This window comes from Leptonotus elevatus, chromosome 6, assembly GCF_054856555.1.
Source record: "Leptonotus elevatus isolate MCC_2025b chromosome 6, RoL_Lele_1.0, whole genome shotgun sequence".
Lineage (NCBI taxonomy): Eukaryota > Metazoa > Chordata > Actinopteri > Syngnathiformes > Syngnathidae > Leptonotus > Leptonotus elevatus.
In genome coordinates, this window is record NC_141244.1 from 4,067,699 (window position 1) to 4,088,801 (window position 21,103).

Below are 21,103 nucleotides of genomic sequence, written 5' to 3' on the forward strand. Positions count from 1 at the left end.
TAAACGAACATGCGGAGGAAAAGCATCCTCCCAACAGTACATAAATAACACTGCCAAGACTTGCGTGAAACTGCTAACTTCGATGGCATTTTGACCACACATAAAGGGGAAATAAATCTGGATTGTACAAACTTGTAAAATCTTTATATGATCAGATTTTTAAGCACTCACCAGTGTAAGAGAGGAGGCAATTCCACATAGCAGCATCGCCGAGTTGGAAAAAAAAAAGCACACCTGACACTTCATCGTCAATCCAACATGTCCACCTCGCGCATGTATATGTCCTTTTCATCAAAATGACTGTCAATGCTCTTGGGCGGCAAGTTGACGGATAAACGATAGGTTGATCCCTCCTTGTCATTATAGTCCATTAAAGCGTGACGTCCCGGTCTCTATGTTGGTAATTTTGCATATGAGCGCAGGCTGACGGATCTCCAAGAGGGAGGACTGCACCGCGGTGGAGTGCTTACAGCACTTCAATCATGGCCACCCAAAACATTCCCTGTTGTTCGCTTTAAATGCAGCATGCTAATGGTGCACATCTGCGCCATGAACAGGGCACTTTGAGACCTCCCCCCACCACTGACCGTTCCTGTGCTCTTACCACTCCCCCCAAAAGCTGTACAGGCCAGTGCAATAAAATAGTGATGGTAATAAGAATAAGAATAATCTGCAATGATTCAGACGGTTTGCTGCCTGCTGCTCAAATATTTATGAATTTGACATCCACCACACATGCCCAAGGAGCTCCGAATCTGTCTAAATCTGAATCAATTCAAAATCATGTTCGACCAGCTGCGCCAGGATTTAGATGTGGCGCTGGGAGGCGGGCACCCATTTTGGTGCAGACCGGTCTGGCAAATTGGTGTTAATTTGTATGTTTTTCCAGAGTGTTTGTTGACAGCAAACAGTGTTGATGGTACCAAGTGGCAAATAAAGTCAAGCATCCATGCAAAAACATCTCATCTATTCGTTTTGCCGTGGGACGTCAATAGGCTTGTGCAATATCATGACATTCCCTGGCAGAGTTGCACTAATTTTTTTAGATTTTGTACTGATGAAGAGTCAAACCAGGTAGGAAGGGTAGATCAATTCTGAAAATGTGGCCGCCCACCCACCAATCAATACATTGATTAAAATTAATAAAAAATACAAAATAAAAAAGTGGATAAAGTGGAAATGAGGTTAAAGAGACAAAAATGTGACCAAAAAGCTTCACTACACCTGAGGCACGAGTTGAGCAAACAAAATGAAAGTGAGTTTGTTGTAAACACAATTAATTTAGCAGACGCCTCGGTAATGAAACTCTGTGAGGTGAATTTTCTTCATTTGTTCTCTTGTCAGCAGCATGGTGAGAAAGTGGTTAGCACGTCTGAGGTTCAGACTTGGAATATTGCGTCCTATTTTCATGTCCAGCGCAAGTCTAGCACAAAGTGAAATGTGGTAAATGTGAGTGGAGTTTTCTTTATTTTGGCATTTAGAAACGGCCAATCGAAGCGTCTCCCCTTATTCCTTTTAATTTCAGCACAGACGAGGGACGCAGTCCACATGGCGGAAGTGTAATAAACTCGCTTAAAGGGGAAGTCAACCTTAAACATTTCTTGATAATAATATGTTATATGCAGGGTTGGGAGGGTTACTTTTAAAATGTATTCCTTTTTTATTTTTTTTATTTTTTTTTTCTCCTTTTTTTTTTTAAAGAGCTCAGTATTGTTCATTCGGTAATGTCATCATCATTGCTCTTTTTTATTTATTTATTTTTTATTTTGTATGTGGGTGAGAATGTGTATGTGCGCGTGCGTGTGAGTGTGTGTGTATTCGTTAGTTCACCAAAAACCTATTAAAAAAATCCCATACCGTTCACCTAAACCGAACACCGCCGTTAGGAGACCCGAGGAAGGACCAAAGAAAAGAAAGGAAAGTGAAATCCAACACCGACCAGACACCACCCACCGGGCCACCAACCAGAGTTCTTCACCAACCCCAGAAACATCTAAATTCCAACAAATCAGGGAGACCTCAAGAGACCAAAGGAGAGACTGAGGAAAGGAAGGAAGGACAGACGAAGCAGAGTGAGATCCACAGACACCAGCCTCCACCGATTCAATGACCTGAGGAAGAAGCAGATTGTGTCTGAGTTTCGATAGATGCTGGTGTGGTGGATCTGGCATGCATGAAAATCTCCACCAAAGAGGGGAGCCGTCGACCCCTGCCAGAACAGAGCAAGCGCAACACCTCAGGGCCCCCCAGGCCGCGGCAGCGCCAAAGGACGCCCCCCGGGCCCCGCCAGGGCCACCGGCCGGAGAGCAAGCCCAGGAGCAGGAGCGCCCCCCACCCCAACACGGCCCGCGCCCCCAACCCAACGCAGCAGGACGGGGCACTGCAGGCCCGGCAGGCACCCGGCCGGTCCACAGCCCCCGCTCCCCCCCACGACCCCCCATCCACCCCCGCCATCCACCCCAACCCAGCCCCAGCCGGCCCCAGGCCACCAAGCCCCCAGACATCCCCCCCAGCCCCCCACCCCAACAAAGCCGCCCCCGACCCCACCCTCACCAACCGGCAGCCCCCCAGCCCCCGACCCCCAGCCTCCGGGGACCCCCCGCACCCAGGCATCGGCGCCGAAGAGGGCCAGGGGAGGGGAAGGAAGGCGGACAGGGGAGGGGGAAGGAAGGCAGACAGGGGCGGGGGAAGGGAGACGACAAAAAGGGCAAGGAGCAGCGGCAAATGTATTAAAATGTATTCCGTTACAGTTACAAGTTACCTGCTAAAAAAATGTAGTTAATAACGTAATCAAGTACCATAATATTAAAGTAATGCAACTTGATTACTTTTGATTACTTTTGAATTACTCCAATACCGAGTATGCTCATGAAGACAAAATAAAAAATAAATATCACCACAATATATATTCTATACAATGTGCCCTTGCTATTTGCGGGGGTGAGAGGGACCCGGGCAGCCTAAAAATAGCAAAAATCCTTGTGTAATTAAAAAGCATGTAGGCTAGAGATTGATTGATTGATTGCTTGATTGATTAATTAGTTGATTGATTGATTGATGTCCATATGCTGTTTTCCGAACTGTCACTGAAAGCATAGATAGATAGATAGATAGATAGATAGATAGATAGATAGATAGATAGATAGATAGATAGATAGATAGATAGATAGATAGATAGATAGATAGATAGATAGATAGATAGATATGTGACATCAACTGCAAAATTAACTTTTATCCCAGTCACAAGTTTAGCCATATATATGTTGTGTATGATGTTTAAATAGTGAATTGGTGGGAGGAAGGTTAGTTTGGAAGGTGTAACAAATGATGGTTGTAGGTTAGCGGGATAGCTAGCAAGAAGCTACAGCGCGTAGCATGCCGCTGGGCTCTCAGCTCAAACTTTCGCTCCGAGTAAGTTCCATTGAATACTTGTCGGCATTTCCTCCTCTCGTCCGTGAAGCTTTTTCAAAATGCCCGCGTGTGGAGGACACGACAAGTCAGTTCGTTTGGCCCCACCTCCCCGACATGTAGCAACGGACCCACTTGCGCGGACGTGCACGCTCTCTCTCTCTCTCTCTCTCTCTCTCTCTCTCTCTCTCTCTCTCTCTCTCTCTCTCTCTCTCTCTCTCTCTCTCTCTCTCTCTATCTCTCTCTCTCTCTCTAATCGTAGAAATTGTACTCCTCAAAGTAATCCCCATTTTTAATAAATGTACCTGTAATCTGATTACATGTTTTTTCCTGTAACTGTAAGGGAATCTGATTACATAACGGCGGTACATGTATTCCGTTACTCCCCATGCCTCGTTATATGTGACCTCATTAGTCTAAACATGAGATTCTTATTAATATTACATTTGTGAAATATGAGTTATGAAGCAAAATCCAGACGTTTTTATCCATCTCAGGGGGCGGCCATTTTGCCATTTGCTGTCGACTGAAGATGACATCACAGTTCACAGTGCTCAGGCAACGACTAATCACAGCTCACCTGTTTTCTGAAGCTGAGCTGCGATTGGTTGTTACCTGAGACCTGAGCAACTGTGATGGCATTTTCACTCGACAGCAAGTGGCAAAATGGCCGCCTTCTGATATTGGTAAATACTGCTGGATTTTTCTGCTTAACTCATATTCCACTAACGCAATATTAACCAGAGTACCGTGTTTAGACTAGTGGGGCTGCATAGAACATATTATTGCCAAGAATTTTTGGGGGGGTTGACTTCCCCTTTAAGTCCATGCATGAGAACGGTGTACACAAAAGACGTTTATAAGGAACTGCAAGAAGACTAGTCCAGGTAGTAACCTGCCTCTTGTCTAAAGTCAACTGAAATAGACTCTAACTTGTCCACGACCGAATGAGGACATAGAAAATATACTGATGGATGTCCTCTTAATTGTGAGAACTGAGCTAAATGCTCATGATTGAGTCTTAGAGTAGCCTAGAACAGATAACCAGATGGGATGAAAAAAGTGGTGGAACAAAGTTGGTGCCATTAAGACAGGTGCCATTGACAGCATAGTTGAATGAGAGCAGTTGCACATGACAGGAAGATCCAACTAATCTTAGCATCATTAGCATACCTGAGTAGTAGGATCATACACACAGTCACATCTACTACACGTTTGAAAAGGATTTAGTTCTGATCACACAACTAGAAAAGTGGCTGATCCTTGGTGTCTCGCAACAGTATTACACACATTCAAACACACACACAAACTGCGAGAATACAATAAAAAATATGAAAATAAAGCTGTAATTTTCAGAGGGAAAAGATATAGAAGGCATAAAGTCATAATTTTGTGACAATACCATTAAGGGCAACATCCATGATATATTCAGTTTTAAAAAAGGGGGACATTTTATGAGGTGAGCAATAAAATAGTCCTTTTTTTCTGGTGAACAACAGCATATTAACATTCACTTCCAGCCATTTTCACTGAAGCAACTCCCTTTGCTCCTGGCTGTTTTACTGGATTTTGACTGATTTTGCAAGGCCCACAGAATATTGTGTTCTATTGCTATCAAAACATGGAACATACCAAAATAATGATTAGAGTCTCTTCTTTTACCAAGAAAAATATTTGTATCTGTTTTCATTTTTGCAGCAATTAGCAAGGTTTATCATTATTCACAAACCTGTTGAAAACACTGGGGAAAACAGCTTGTTGCAACATGGCCCTGATTGATATCTTATACCATAGGTGTCAAACTCCGGTCCTCGAGGGCCGTAATCCTGCAGGTTTTAGATGTTTCCCTTCTGCAACACAGCTGATATATGATCAGCTCATCAGCAAGCTCTGCATAAGCCTGATAAGGATCCTGCTGATTGGAATCAGCTTGTGTTGGAAGAGGGAAACCTCCAAAACCAGCAAGACAGTGGCCCTCGAGGACCAGAGTTTGACACCTATGTCATATAATCTGCTGCCACCTCCTGGCCATTTTTTGTAATAACTACCTTTGCTTTAAGCTACCTCTTCAGGTCAGATGCTGCTTAAATAAGTTAAGCCAGAGGGCCAGCGAATATCCCCAGTGAGCTTCAAATTTGACAGTTCATAAACTTAAAAAGATAGCACAAACAAAGGAAAGAAAAGATGTGCATGGCTCCAGCATCGACTGATAAGCGAGGAATACAAAGTCAAGGACCGACGTGAGTTCTCAAGTCTACAATGACTTGTTTTTAATTGCTCTGCAACTGAAATGAAATGTTGCAATCAGTAAGCAATTATATATCAGAGATTGAGTTTTTGTTTTCTTGCACATGCTCTAAACGAGAAGGTCAACCGTTGACTGGGATAAAAAATTTACTAATCATATAGGCATAAAAAATGATTTGTATACATTTGGATGACAATAGTATAAGGCAACTCTGAATGCTGTGAAAAAAGATGTCAGGCATTGATTGATACTCCAGCTCGACCAGTCAATTGAAAGCTTTTAAAAACCACACATTATAATATTACTAAGACACCACCGTAACCTACAGTGTGCGGCTTTCACCATTAAAGTATGAAGGACAAGCAGCATTTTTCCAGTAAACACACTTATGATGTCGTGTTTGCTTTCTGCCACCACATGTACAGTATCTTCACATTCTCTCTCAACAAGAACAACGAATGTCAAAGGGCTCTTTGACGCTGAAGGTTGCAGTGCATTCAAGTGCTTTGCTTCATGAAAAAAGTATTCAGCTGTTACATTACATTTGTCAAATCAATGGGTTTTTTCTTATGACCCTGGCACAATTTGTATGTACACAATTGAATTTCTTTACTATAGCAAAGCACAACTCATTTTGAATGAGTCCAGTCAGTAGCGATTCGATCATCAGAGGTTTAGGGGTGCTGAGCTCCAGGCCAGGCAAGATAAATTTAAACGTTTTGTACAGTTGAACACAATTTCATTCTCTCAGTTATGAAGGAGAAGCATTACACTTTTTGTTCATGGGCATCCAATCAATTAGCTTGTCAGTAGCACCTTGGCGTTATTATGCTGCATTCGAGCATGGTCGGAAGTTGGACTTTTCCGATTTCAAACCGGGAAGTGTGTGCCGGAACGCCCCCTTTCACTCGGAAATTCCACTTGCAAAGTTGAAAAAAAAAGACGGACTACAAGTGACGTCACTCTACAATGGCGACCCCTTTGGAAACACACCGTGAATGGTAAAACACAATTTAATCAAGTATAAAACTAGATAGCTTTCTTCATTCATAAATATTCGACATAACTTCACGTAAGACAACGTACGTGACAGTATGCCGCTAACTCCCTGCCTGAAATTATACGGTGAACTACTGAACTATAGAATGATTATGAAATAAGATTAAAAAAATAAATCAAGCAAAATTGTAAGTTTGCTGGAGGTCAAAATTAGTTTTGAGGACCAAAATTAAAAAAAACTATTTACCACTATACGCCATTTTGGTTGTTTCGAACACTTCCACGTCCGAACTGGGGGAAAACAACTCTGATATATTCGACTTCCGACCATCCTCGAATGCAGCATCAATAAGACACACACAGGTCAGGACATAACAGCTAGCTTCTCACATTCCAATTCAAACAGAGGACAGTGTTGTCTCGGACCACCTGAAATCTTTCCTACCTTAAAAACAAAGGTCAGCTAGTTCCTACTTAACAACATAAAACAGTGAGCTACAATTAAATTCAGCATCAATGAGGACTGGAAATGATAATTGAGTGTCAGACTTGGTACGGTACTGTGGTCGAAGTTAAGAAGGGTGGGGGGTTAAAATACAGTATTGGGGTCCGATGATGCCCATTTTAGGATTTTTTTTTCCTTTTTTAAAGAGCTCAGTATTGTTCATTCTGTAATGTCATCATCATTGCTCTCTTTTTTTTTCTCGTTTTTTTCTTCTTCTTTTTTTAATTATTATTTTGTATGTGGGTGAGTATGTGTATATGCGTGCGTGCGTGCGAGTGTGTGTGTATTCGTTAGTTCACCAAAACCCTATTAAAAAAATCCCATACCGTTCACCTAAACCGAACACCTTCGTCAGGAGACCCGAGGAAGGACCAAAGAAAACAAAGGAAAGTGACCAGCACCGACCAGACACCATCCACTGGGCCACCAACCAGAGTTCTTCACCAACCCCAGAAACATCTAAATTCCAACAAATCAGGGAGACCTCAAGAGACCAAAAATACAGTATTGAGGTCCGATGATGCCCATTTTAGGAATTTTCATGTGGTGCGACCAAAAACAAATAACTTTGAAATTAATTTGAAATACATTTATAGAAAGTCAAGAACACGTGGGGCAGCAGTCAGGTTTGTACTGTCTCCCTCACAACTATGTAAAAAAATACAAATAAAGTTACTTTGAGTTTTATATAGTCACATTTGGACATCAGGTGGTGTGAACTGAAAAAAATTGATTAATCCTGTCCAACAAATATATTTTTTCATTATGATTTTACTTGTGTGGCTAGCTAGCTGTTTTGTTTAGATGGCTAATTGTTAGCCTCTTAAGTTGATTTAAGTTGAAAATATCAGAGGTGGGTGCATCAATGAATTTTGAGTGTCCGTCATTTGGCAATCATCAACTGTCGGGACTCGGGACACCCTTCGTCATCGTCAATCCGTCAATATTTCAAGCCAAACCGTCAATCCGTCATTTGTCGAAGCAAAATGAGCGTCAAGCGCCAATGTTTCCGCCATTCAAAGTGGGCATCCGTGAATCGTCATTTGTCGATCCGTCGGCAAAATGGGACGTCCGTCATTGACGGATTGTTGAATTTATTGATGGATTGACAAAAAAACACCTTCCGTCAATGCTTAGTTCATCAAAAAATTTTAAGTTTGCCATCAATCGTCAACAAAATGGGTGTCCATCATTGACGGGTTGATGGTCAATAGTGACGGAATGCCCACCTCTGGAAAATATTATGTGGAGCGACCATCATCTGGTGCGACATTGTAAAAAGCTTTCCATGATAGATGTAGTCTGTATGCTAGAGCATACAGAAGGCTTTGATGCAGCCTGAAGAGGTCTCTTAAAGCAATGGTAGTTATTACAAAAAAGGGCCAGCAGGTGGCAGCAGAGTATGAGAGATCAACCAGGGCCATGTTGCAAAAAGCTCTTTCCCCCACTGTTTTAAACAGATTTGTGAATAATGATGAAACTATATTCTAATGCTAACTGCTGCAAAACGGAAACGGATACAAACTTCCTGATGAAAGAAGAGAATTGAATCTTTCTTTTGGTAGGTTCCATGTTTTTATAGCAATAGAACACAATATTCTGTGGGCCTTGAAAAATCTGTCAAAATCCAGTAAAACAACCGGGAGCGAAGGGGGTCGCTTCAGTGAAAATGGCTGGGAGTGAAAATAAAACAAATACTTTCTTAAATTTTAGGGGTGCTGGGATTTAATATAGGGGTGCTTAAGGAAAAGTACCGTAGACAACGGATGAATGGTTGGTTGCCTCTCACCCATAATCAGTTATAAGCTTCAGCTCACCCTAATGAAGACAAACGCTATAGAATCAGCAAAACATTACCAACCATCATTTTTAGAGTGTTATTAAACATTTGACACAGTGCTCATTTGAGACAATCTCTGTGAGCATCCGACACGAGAAAAAGTGAGGATGACATTAGGATTCTCTTTGGTCTCATTTGGTGTGAACTTTAATCACTGGTAAACACGAGTTCACCAGAGAAATATAAAAATATGTTTGGTTTATGACACAGAGGTGACCTGGCATGTCAACAATTCCTGTGAGTTTCATTGGCCGTAGCCTCGTTGGCCTCACTGAAATTGAAATGGCACCAAAGTGCACTACGACAAAGATTTGGAGGAAAACAGATTGAAGCGTGACGCGAAGATGTGATATATGCTGTTTATGTTTGTGTTGTCTCAAGCTCATGTGCTCTTAGTCTGTAAGTGCACGTCAAAGCCATTTTGCATGTTCACATTCATCACCGGCTTCAGTTTCGGTGCCAGAAAGGCCCCTCCTACCGCCCAGGCCCCACCCCTTCCTGTGAGTATAAAATATTGCATGCATCGTCTCCCTCATGCACTCACAACTGAAGCAAACCTCTTGACAACGTCCTCGTCAGCACACATGGCTGCAGGTAAGTATCAGAAAAATTCTTAATTTGTCTTAGTTTCAGGCTTTCAATGATTTATGTCAGCTATTCTTAAATGAGTTAGTATGCATTGGTCTGTATTTTTTTTTTATTTGATCTTAAGTGTCACTCTATTTGACAGTATATATAAAGAGGTATGCTGGATCCTTGAATGTGACAATGAGTTAAAAAATAAGATTCACAAAGTGTCACTGTAGCATTCCAACTAGAGGAAATATTTAACATCATCATTTCAAATAATCCATTAACTATTAATCCCATCTAATGAATTGTTAATGATTGTCCAATGTTGTACATCACATTAACTTCCCCGGAGTTGTTGTTAAAACGCATAATTCTGGTAAAAAGCCTTGAAAGGAGAGAGGAAGCGAAAAGCGAAGACAACTTGAACACATTGCAGCTCATCCTTAACAACCGTTTGAATAATAAATGTGTGACAAAGGAATAATATTAGCATGAAAAGAATGACTATTTAAATCAGCCATATTGTGCCAAAAAGGAAAGACATGGCTCAATTAATGATTTTAAGAAAGATTTATGTCATATTTGATTTGATTTATATTAGATGTATACAATGTTTGGAGTGCACAAAATCTGATATTATGATTTTAAGGGTCATTTATTTCAAAGATCTGGACCCAATAAATCTGTAGCTTACAGCTATTGTTACTTCATACTTCATATGTTAAAGATTATTTTTTGATTGATTAAGTACTTTACAAACTTATCCCTGTGAGGGGTGACATGACAAATATAGACTAATGCAAACAACATACAAATAAAATAAGAAATTTTAAATTGGGATTCTGCTCACACTGCAGTTTACATTCAGCGTGTGTGTGCGTGTGTGTGTGTGTGTGGGTGGGTGTGCGCGCGGGTTTATATCACATCATGAGGACCATTTTCTGGGTTTTTACTAGCATTGTGGGTACCATGTGTTATTGTGGAGACATTTTGGTGGTCCCCATGCGTCCAAACCTCTTTTTGAGGGTCAAAACTTGGTTTTAGAGTTTAGGTTTGAATTGGGTTATGTTTGAGGTTAGGGTAAGGAATGGGAGTAGGCAATAATTTTTGATGATCGGGGTTAGGGTAAGGATCTAGGAAATGCATTATGTCAATAAGATATCCCCACTAGACATGTAAATCCAACATGCGTGAGTGTGTGTGGGGGGGGGGGGTGTGTTTGTGTGTGCGTACAATATGACGGCCTCATTGTTCTTGCACGGCATTAAGATCTTTTTCCTTTCACATCAAATTAAGTTATGATTGTTGGCCTTATGCTCTCACCTATAGGGAGCATACATTTGTTTAAGGAGCAGACAGCTAGAAAAGTACTCGAGTATTGGAACTGTTAATCATTTTACCCTCACTTATGACTGCAGGCATGAATGTAGGTATCTACGTGGTCGTTTTTCTGGCTGCCCTGTCCAAGGTCTCCCTGAGTCTCCCCACCCAATCCCTTGTAAGTAACACACACACAAACACACACACGCACACGCACACACAGAAGAGCAGCTGTATTATTATGACTTGGGGTATTTTGCTTTGCTTTATGTGGCAGTCATATTATGTCTACAAGGGAAAAATCCATCCTCCAAAAATGGTTGCTTGTTAAGAGTTGCTCCATGCAGGAATAGAATGACAATGAACACACACTCTTACACACACACGCCAGCAGGTGTGTTGCTTACATGATGTCTACAAGGGAAATTATTTCCGTTTATATGTCAAGAGTTAAGGTCTATGAATAAACACACCACTGTAAAAAAAAAAGAAAAAAAAAGAGAGAGTAATATTTACTTGATTTTTTTTCACCCAGAAATTCGAAGTAAATTTTACAAGGAAAGTTTTGAAAAAATTGTTGCCAATTTTTTTTTTTAAAGAAAAAAGTTACTCAAGCGTTGAGGAACGAACTCATGACCTTCAGCTTGGTAGACAGCCACTCTACCACCTAAATAATGCCACTCTTGCTGTTTGCCACAATACTGCATTACTAGTGTGTCCAAAATAAGACCAAAAACGGGAATCTTCAAGGTACAAGGATTCCGCCTGACACCATCAATATACTAACACACAATAGGAATTTCATGGCTCAGGTGGTAGAGTAGCTGTCTCCGAATCTGAAGGTTGTGGGTTCGTTCCTCAATGCTTGAGTTTAGCTAGGATTAGCTTCTTTTCTTTTTTTTTTAATTAACTGTTACATGTCCTCAAAACTCTCCTTGTAAAATAAACTTAGAATTTCTGAGTGAAAAAAAAACCTAGATTTTTTAATATAATTGTATTTATTTTTTACAGTGTATTATGGCTTCGGATTTTTTTTGTCTGCTTTTTGCACCACATTAGTCAATGTAATTTGTGTGGCCCTCACACAGACCAGCACAGAACAAAGGCTTGGACACACCTCGGTCAGTTGCATTAAAAATGAGACAGCACACAAATCAAATATTTCTACGAATAATTTAGAGATGCGCCTATCTTATCTTCAGATGACCCTCGACAGATCTGATGGCAAGGCCGTGGTGTCGGGTGGCCCGCCGTACAACCACACGCGCCAGGCCCGCTCTGCTGGAGCACTCCCCTCGGCGCAGCTGGCCACCTACAACCAACTCCCGGAAGACGCGGCGGCTTTCGACACCTTGAGCCAGCTCCTGGTCAGACTCATCTCCAGGAAAGGTGTGTGACGATGCGCTTGGCGAGCGTGACGAGTAACCGAGAGGATATACGAGCGTCCCCGACATCCAATCATGCTGTGCTGCAGTCCCACCATCTGGCAATTGCCGCCTCACTCTAGTTTGCTCTGCCTTCAATCTATTATCAGCATTGATCTTTCCGTCTGTTTTAGCTTTTTCTTTTTATCCCTTCCTTATTTTCTTCTCATTATCCCCTGTAATTTATCTTAGTTATCATGATGCTTGATTTGTTAGCCTGCTTTATAGACATTATCTAGGGCCTGATCGATTAATCGGCCGCCGTTTATAATTGGATGATTATTGGCCTTCAAACATAGGCCAAAACAATCGGCCAATTCGGCCAAATGGCCGATTATTTTCCCCTTAAAACGTTAGAATCGACGAAATCCAAAGTTTCCGACGCTGTGAAAGTACCCTGAATGCACCATTTTACTTGCGTGGCATTAGCACTAGTGTGTAGCGTATGTTTTTCTGGTTATTCCGTTGTCCCTAAGTGTCCTTTAAACTGTTTAATGACAGTTAATAAACACACTACGTTAAGAATTACATCCACTTTATATTTAAATAAATACAAAACATGCTTCATTTTTAAAACATCGCTAGCCTAGCACTAATGCTAAAAGCGAAGGGAGGATTTTATTAAAATGATAACAGGAAGTTAGCATCGACTTTTGAGTGTTTTTCCTTCAAATAATGAATATCCACACACAAATTTTGAGATAACACTACGCAAAGGCACAAATTCTTCCCAATGTGTGAAAAACGAGTTATCTTAATAGAATTAAATCGCAAATTTCTTCTGTACTCACATTAAGTGTGTACGCCATGGATGCATGGCATCACACTGCCCCCGATGGCAGCACCTTTTTTCTAGACAGGGTTGTGGTCTGACTTAATGAGGCTTCTCTCATTCATTCAGCGTAATTTATCAGCAACAAAATGGCAAAACATGGAACCAAAGCACTACTTTAATTTTGGACAGGGCTTTTGCATAAAAACAGTAAATAGGTGAGTAAGGGAGTGCATATTTGGCCTTGTTTTCCCCCTCCAACCTTCCTCATGTTTTCTTCCCCCCCAATTTAAGAAATGTGGGCCACTAAATAGTGAACCACCAGGCAGATACGTATTTATCCCTTTTTGGGGGGTGCTTCAGCAGTGTGTGAACAATAGCACCCCCAACAATTTAGAGTATATAGGTATATTTTTACTGTGTATTCTTTTTAACAAGCTAAAAAAGTATATAGTATGTATATAAACCATAGAGTTTAAAATTAATATTTAAACAACAAAAATACAGTACAACCCTATTTAATAAAAAAAAAAAAGGTTTAATCCACGTAAGCCCTACGCTCCCTCCCACCCCCCGCTGTTGCGACGTTGTGTACAAGCAGAGCACGCTGATCGTCCTCCAGCGTTTCCTCCCTCGTCGAGTGAAACTGTAAATTCCTTACTTCCACCAGCATATGTGAAAGGTTTATTACTCTACCAACACATTTTTTTTCATTACTCGTCGGCTTTGTGTGTGTGTGTGTGTGTGTGTGTGTGTGTGTGTGTGTGTGTGTGTGTGTGTGTGTGTGTGTGTGTGTGTGTGTGTGTGTGTGTGTGTGCTGTTGTAGTCATGCTACTTGGTAGGTAGGTAGTTAGTTAGTTAGTTAGTTAGTTAGTTAGTTAGCTGAAGTTTCCCCCAAAGCTAGGAAACGTTGCTGGTGGTCAGAATGAAGGCTTATACCCATCAGTGTCATTTTTAAATGGAATGAGGGAAACAAGTATTAATATTAATGTCTCTTTTGTGCTGCTATTGGTTATATTAACTAATGTGTGTGGCGTGCTTGCATGTGTGTATCTGCAAAGAAAGAAAGTCGCCTCATGGAGAAAGTCATGGACACAAGATTGCAAACAAAACCTCCATTTTGTAGTGTATTTTTTATTTATATATTTGTATTAAAGACAAAATGTAAAAAGGCAGAGACAAACAGTGCTAAAGTCAATTTGTTTTGTTAAAATGTTTTATATTGTGTCTGCACTTCACCAATACACAGACTTGTACATGCAATATTATTTTGCAGATTCAAGCGCATTTTTAAAAAAAAATTATGTGAATGTTAATGTATATATTCTTTTTTCTAACAAAGTACACAAGCAATATATAGTCAAAAAACAAACAAGTCCAAGGCCCATTTGTGTTCTCACTGTAAACTGTGGGGAGCTGGTTTACTCCAAAAACATACATACTGTCAATGCGTATCGAGAGGAGCTGTTGTATCAAAAAGAGTACCCTTCCCCATAAATTAGAGTTAGGATATATTTATATTTTACTATTATAGTCCTTTTCTCCTTTGCATAATGTTTATTAGATTTGGTTTACTCATTGACTTCCCATGCATTTTTTGGGAGCAGGTAGTACCCCAAAACCACACCCAACTATACCCCCCCCCCCCGCTCTTTTTGTAGCAACCAAGCACCGCTAGAACGTCTTTATAGCACCCCTAAACCTCTGATCCTAGAATAGCCTCTGCCACCAGGCTTCTCATTCTCCTTCTGTTGGTCAGTGTTATTTTTCCTGTTTGACGGGCTGTGACTGTGAAGATAAATTCTTTGTGTGTTTTTACATACTTGGTCAATAAATCTGATTTCAGAATGATGTCAGAGGTGAATTTGTGAGTAGGGAATCAAGAATATGAACAATGTATTTTCAATTTGTGGCAGAGAAATGGTGGAACCCAAAGTGATCCTTTAATAGACAATCAACCGATCACACCCACATTCACACCTGTGGAAACTTTAGAGTAGTGATTCACATACACTACTGTGGCACATCATTGTGACTTAATTAGTCCAAAAATTATTTATTCACTAGAAGTGATGTCCATCTATCTATGCGGGCGACATATAGTGGTAGGTAGAATTAATTAAATGGTCTTCCCTAGGTGGCAGAAGTTATGATTAACCTGGGTTCAATTAATACAACTAATCAGATTTAGATCAATTTGACAGTATATCCTTTTTTTGACATGTTTGATCTTATGCCATGAGATTTTTCGAATAAAAGTAAAAGATGTGCCTCAGCTCAATAAAGGTTATAAGAAGTAGACACGAGTCACTAGGATGTGATGTTGACTCACGTTTGTCCCGGGTTTTTCTAGGCATGCCCTACCAAAGCAGATCACCGATCGCAAGCAGAGCCAGCGGTCTCGCAGCCGAGCACAGGATAAAGGACCGAGATTACGAGGGCTGGATGGATTTTGGGAGGCGCAGCGCAGAGGCGTTATACTATTCCTAAAGGCACAGCTTACTTTCTTTCTTTGCAGAGTGCTAGTCGTCAACATTGTCAAAAAATAAAAAGCACCCCCCACCATATTTGTCCTACTCACAGTGCTCAAGTAGCCAAATGTGATACAATCGTACAGTTAAAACCAATTATTCACACTCTTGCATGATATGTGAATTTGTATTTGGTAATTGGATGGAAATGACACAAGGTAGTGGCAAAAGATGCTAAAAAAATTGGGTTACAATTAGGCCTAGTAATGAAAACAAAAACTATTTTTGGAAAAGTATTCATATGCCTGATTTTTTTTTTATCCCCAATTTAGAACATTGTAAACATTTAAAACATTGGGTAGGCTATGTCTGTTTTAAGAAAGAGTATTAATCATTTGGGGGAAAATATAATTATATATGGCAGTCTTTTGCCACTAAACCATTTCTCAAATAAAAGTTCATTACAAATGTTGCCAGGGTGTGAATAATTTTGTCTTAACTGTATATTCATCGGCCATTTAATGACTAAATACTACTGCAAATCTTAAAGCTAAGATTATAAGCACTTTCTAAACTACATAAATAAAACATGAAAAACCCAGTTTATCTGTATTTTTTTTTCAATAGGCAGATATGATGTATATTAATATGATATTCCTATTAAAACAACTTGTCATAGTGGTCATCACTGTCTCTTAGTCCTAAATTGGTTCTTACTGTATTCATTCTCAATGTCACGTGTGACTATTTTCAGCAGTAGCTTATTCTCATTTGATTTATCTTTTTCACATCTTGAAACAGTGCAGCAGGTGTTTTATTAAATACACTGCACATAAACATGAATACATTTATCACATTTTAAAATCAAAATAATCCTCACAAATGAAATTACAACGATCCAATGTCTAACGCTATTCAATGAGCGGAGAGAGCATGTTTCATTGAGGGAAAATGCTGCATTTGGGGAAGGTAAAAATTTTGAATTTTCCCACTCGGATTGTGTCGGTTCTGCCCTCAAAGCGTTCGAGGCAAATGTCAATGCAAGGCATATGTTCACGTGACAATGTGATTTGTAATGACTGCGTTTACCATAACAAAAAAAATATCGGAATCAGCCATATTTGTTGTTTACATTTGCCTCAAATGCTTTAAGGGTGTAACTGAGACACTCCAAGTAAATATATCCAACTTCAAACTCTCCTCGAATGCACCATAAGACCGCCATTTTGACTTGTGACGTAATTTCAGAATTGCCAGCATTTTAGTCCTCACCCTATCACATACAAATTTCAATGAATGAAATTATTTGAATAGTTGACTTGCTCTTTTCCATTTCTCTTTATATATCATTAGTTAATGGACAGAACTTTGAAAATCACAAGGCCAACATTAAACCGGTTAAATCTAAACAGAGACATGGAAGTCTAATTGCTTAACTTATAAATCAGGATTGCATTAACTCACCCGTAAGGAGTTGGGCTTCGAAGCCTGAGGGGGCCAGGTTCGAGAGTGTTTGCTGGCTACTGTTGTTGTGCTACCCTTTAGCAAGGCACTGTCATAAGTTACGCAGCACTGTTTGCTCGTCTCTTTCTCTCTGAAGCCCTCCTCGTATCCCTGCATGTATTTGAATTAAAACCTTTATTTTACCAGAATCTTAAAAACAAAAAAAAACATTAAGATCAAGGTCTTGTTTTTAAGCGGGATAACGCATACATAGTGAACAAAAGTGTAGAGAACATAACATGGTGCAATTATATTCAGAAAACTTGAGCTCAGAATGGATTTAATATTTGGTTTTAAAGTGTGCAAAACAAAAATATACTGTATAGCTGTTTGGCACATCCATGTGGATATCGATGAAACTGCAGGTACATCACATGAATTAGGCTATATCCCGTCTGCTTTGATTATAATAAAGATCACACTTTTTAAGGTGACGGTTCACTTATTATATTCTAGAGTTAATGTATGCAATTGCGTTTCCTGCAGATAATAATTTTGCTTTTGAAATATTAAAACAAATCAAGCTTATTTTTATACATGTCTTTATTTCCTCATTTACACAGTGTCTTCCCACCTTGGGCTGTTGATACATGACCAGTGACGTAAACTTTTATTTTCCACCACATTCATACATTGAGCCATTTGCAATAAGACATCATGTGACACGCAGAGACAGAAAGTCAACAGACACAATGCTGAATGTTCTAAATTCACATAATATAGTAACCATGAAAAGCCATATCAGCATAATTTGACAATTAAAATAACAACAAAGACTCATTATAATTACATTAACACAGAAAGTGTCTGAAGATTTCACATCTTCATTTAGCATCACAATACAATAAACAGGTCCAGGGACAGCTGTTTGCCTTAACTTTATATTACTGATAATTACGCTATACTGTGGAGGGCTAAACTCAGCTGACTAAGTGGCTGGCCATGGTTTTAGGATAGGAATGTAAAAACGCAGCTCCTTCATCAAGTTATTTTTGTTAAAGGTAAAAACTGCAAATCTTAAAGTGCTACAGAAATATGAAAACGGAGGAAATAGCTGAACTATCCATTCATCCATTTTCCTAACCGCTTATCCTCACAAGGTTACTTTAATTCTCTACCTATCCCAACCCTCAATTGATCAAATATTCACAAGCCTGAGAGACTTGCCTGAAAAGCCTGAAGAAAAAAAAACTAAAACACATTCATTGTGACATAGACAACGAAAAAAAATTGTTCTCAAAAAGACATTTTGGCACAAAAGAGTCAGGCTTGTTCCAACATTAAACAGTCCTTCCTCTATGAATTGTGACATTTTATTGCACTTCAAATGTCTTGACTGCTATGTTACAGTGATGGCATGTACCAAAATAACACTTTAATAAAAGATTTGAAAAATAAAAGAAAAATACAGCTCAGCGAGGTGCATTCAGGACATGATGGCTTAGACTATGATAAAGGATAATATCCTCTATCATAGTCTAATCATCCTCAGGATATTGCTTGTGTCTTATAAGAGCAAAGACACGGCTCAAACACGCGGTCCCAATCAGCAATGTTGACACATTTAATTGAAAAGTTCACCCACACAGACTTGACCAACACCAAGTCTCATGTAAAAAGTCGACTTTTCAATTTGTAAATATGAGTCATCTAGACAATATTTAAAGAAACAAAATTTGTTTATTCTTATGAACATAATTCTCTACATGTGCAGTAAAAAAAAAATGCATGTGTGTGACAGGTATACAGTACGTCACTGCCATGCCTGTGCTACAAACTACAATCTTTGGTTGCTAAAATAGAACAAGAAATGACTTTCTCTGTACCAGAAGTGAAGTGTCAAAACACAGTCAATAAAGCTACGCGTGTTTAAGTGCAGGTGTTTGTCAATGCGAATGTGGTCTCACCTGTATGAGGTCATTAAAACAGTAAGCCTTCTTTAATGGCTTGAAGATAGCGGGGTTTTGTGTCCTATATACACACATACATACAGTCATGACTAATTGCATGACCGATTCAAAAACTATGGACTTATTCATGTTGACGACCATTTGCCAGCAATTTAATGGCATGCGGATGTTTGCATCAGTGGAAATGTCCCATGGCCTCCGCAGCCTTCACTCTTACCACAGGGTCGGGATCTTGGAGCAGCATCACAAGGCCTGATGATTAACATACATACAGATACATACGCACATTCAAGAGAAATATTTAGGTACAGTGAAGCAACAACATATTGTATTCTATTTCGAATATGCCAAAGTTGGTTCACCTTTAGTAATGCTGCCCATGTTGAGGTGAGAGTAATGCTCCTCTGGAAGATTCCCCAGCAGAAACCCTGATAAACGCACACATTTTAGCAGCTCCCTCAAAAACGTTAAAACAAGAGAATGTTGACGATTGATCAGCGACTGGACGACTCATCCATACCTATGAACATTGCAGCTCCTGCTCGGACTTCAGACCAGTTGCTCTTGAAGAACTGGAGTACGGAGATATGGTAGAAGTTCAGCATGCCTGGAAAGTCTTGGATCTACAAAAATACCAAACATATTTTCATGATCGATTCTCATTATTTAAAACTTGATTGTAAACAATGCTCCCACACAAAATCTGGAAAGCCCTTCCGAATCATAATCACAATAACATATGCGGAAATGCGTCAGTGTAAGAACTCCCACATAATACTTCCGATTTACACCGTTCAAATTTCAACTTGCTTCAAAATTCACGCCTCCCGGGGTATATATATCGTCTGATTTTACATTACTTACTGTATTCACACAATTTAACGTTAAATATCAACTTTTCTCCTTTCATTTTCAATGGGACTGACATTGACATTTTGATAAGTCCCACTTTCCACGCCCACATTATACAACTTATAATCATTACCAGGTCTGATACTGCTGAGTGGTGCAGTTGGTTTAAGTGCATTCTCCAGTAACAAGGAGGTCACGGGTTCAAATCCCAAGTTCGACTGTACATTGCAAATATGTCCATGACCATTATGCTAAGTGATACACAGTGTGATATTCGCTGAAATTATTAAATGCATGCAAGCTTTCAGCATTAGATGACACTTTCAAAATAAATACACCATTAGCAAGGATTTCAAACAAGTCACGTTAAATCAGTGGTTAGAGCAAGTGCCTGCCACTACAGAGTACATGGGTTCAAATCCCGCTTGGACCACATTTGAGTACTTTAGTAATTATGGGCCTGCTGCGAAGCAGAAGGCACATATTACTATCCTAGAAAAAGTGGTTTAATTATGGGCCTGCTAAGCGGAGCAAGCAGGCACATATTACTATCCACCCTAGAAAAGGGTTTATTATTATGGGCCTGCTAAGCGGAGCAAGCAGGCACATATTACTATCCACCCTAGAAAAGGGTTTATTATTTCAACGGTTTAAATTTTAAACTGTTCAGCTCATTGAAATGTTAGTTAAAATCTAATGTGTGTGCGTGAATGTGCATATTTCTTAAAGGGACAGTAAGATACTTTATTTGATCTTGATTATGGTTAACTTGCACATTTCTTGAGCGATTTCAATGGTTGAATTTTTAAACTGTTCAGCTCATTGAAATGTTAGTTAAAATCAAATGTATGTGCGTGAATGTGCATGTTTCTTAAAGGGGCAGTAATACTTTTAGTTGATTATAACTTCCACATTTCTTGAGCGATTTCAACGGTTGAAATTTTAAACTGCTCATTGAAAAGAGTTGCAAGAGTTAGCAGGCCCATTCAAAATTTCCGCGGGAATTTTTCTAGTTATGGGCCTGCTAAGCGGAGCAAGCAGCAGCAAAGCTGCTGCTTGCGGAGCAAGCAGGCACATATTACTATCCTAGAAAAAGGGTTTATTATTATGGGCCTGCTAAGCGGCTTCGCTGCTGCTTGCGGAGCAAGCAGGCACATATTACTATCCTAGAAAAAGTGGTTTATTTTTTTTATTTTTTATTATTCCACAGATTTTTCACCAAAAATGCAGCCCGTACCGTAGATCGCACCGGGACAAATGAGGTATCAAACGATGCGG

At 39.8% G+C, this 21,103-nt stretch overlaps 2 protein-coding genes across 5 annotated transcripts in view; one reads left to right on the forward strand and one right to left on the reverse strand.

The window, feature by feature from the left end:
• Positions 1 to 8,805: 8,805 nt before the first annotated feature.
• On the forward strand, positions 8,806 to 16,245 carry LOC147171830 (cholecystokinin-like). Of its 2 annotated transcripts, XM_086077345.1 has the most exons (4): positions 8,806 to 9,594; positions 10,992 to 11,071; positions 12,096 to 12,282; positions 15,443 to 16,245. In XM_086077345.1, exons 1-4 carry the CDS (start codon positions 9,354 to 9,356, stop codon positions 15,577 to 15,579), a joined length of 645 nt encoding a protein of 214 aa, XP_085933471.1. In that variant the 5' UTR covers positions 8,806 to 9,353; the 3' UTR covers positions 15,580 to 16,245. The 2 variants fall into 2 exon arrangements, with proteins under 2 accessions (XP_085933471.1, XP_085933472.1); XM_086077346.1 differs by lacking the exon at positions 8,806 to 9,594 and having other exon boundaries at positions 10,780 to 11,071.
• Positions 16,246 to 17,588: 1,343 nt separating this feature from the next.
• Positions 17,589 to 21,103, reverse strand: part of mroh1 (maestro heat-like repeat family member 1) — a 58,088-nt gene continuing 54,573 nt past the window's right edge. For all 3 annotated transcript variants that reach the window (XM_086078398.1, XM_086078397.1, XM_086078399.1), the window contains 3 exons: positions 19,494 to 19,596; positions 19,336 to 19,401; positions 17,589 to 19,225 (listed from right to left, as the gene is read on the reverse strand). In XM_086078398.1, coding sequence (XP_085934524.1) covers positions 19,149 to 19,225; positions 19,336 to 19,401; positions 19,494 to 19,596 — 246 coding nt within the window. In that variant the 3' untranslated portion in view covers positions 17,589 to 19,148. The remainder of the gene's footprint in view (positions 19,226 to 19,335; positions 19,402 to 19,493; positions 19,597 to 21,103) is intronic.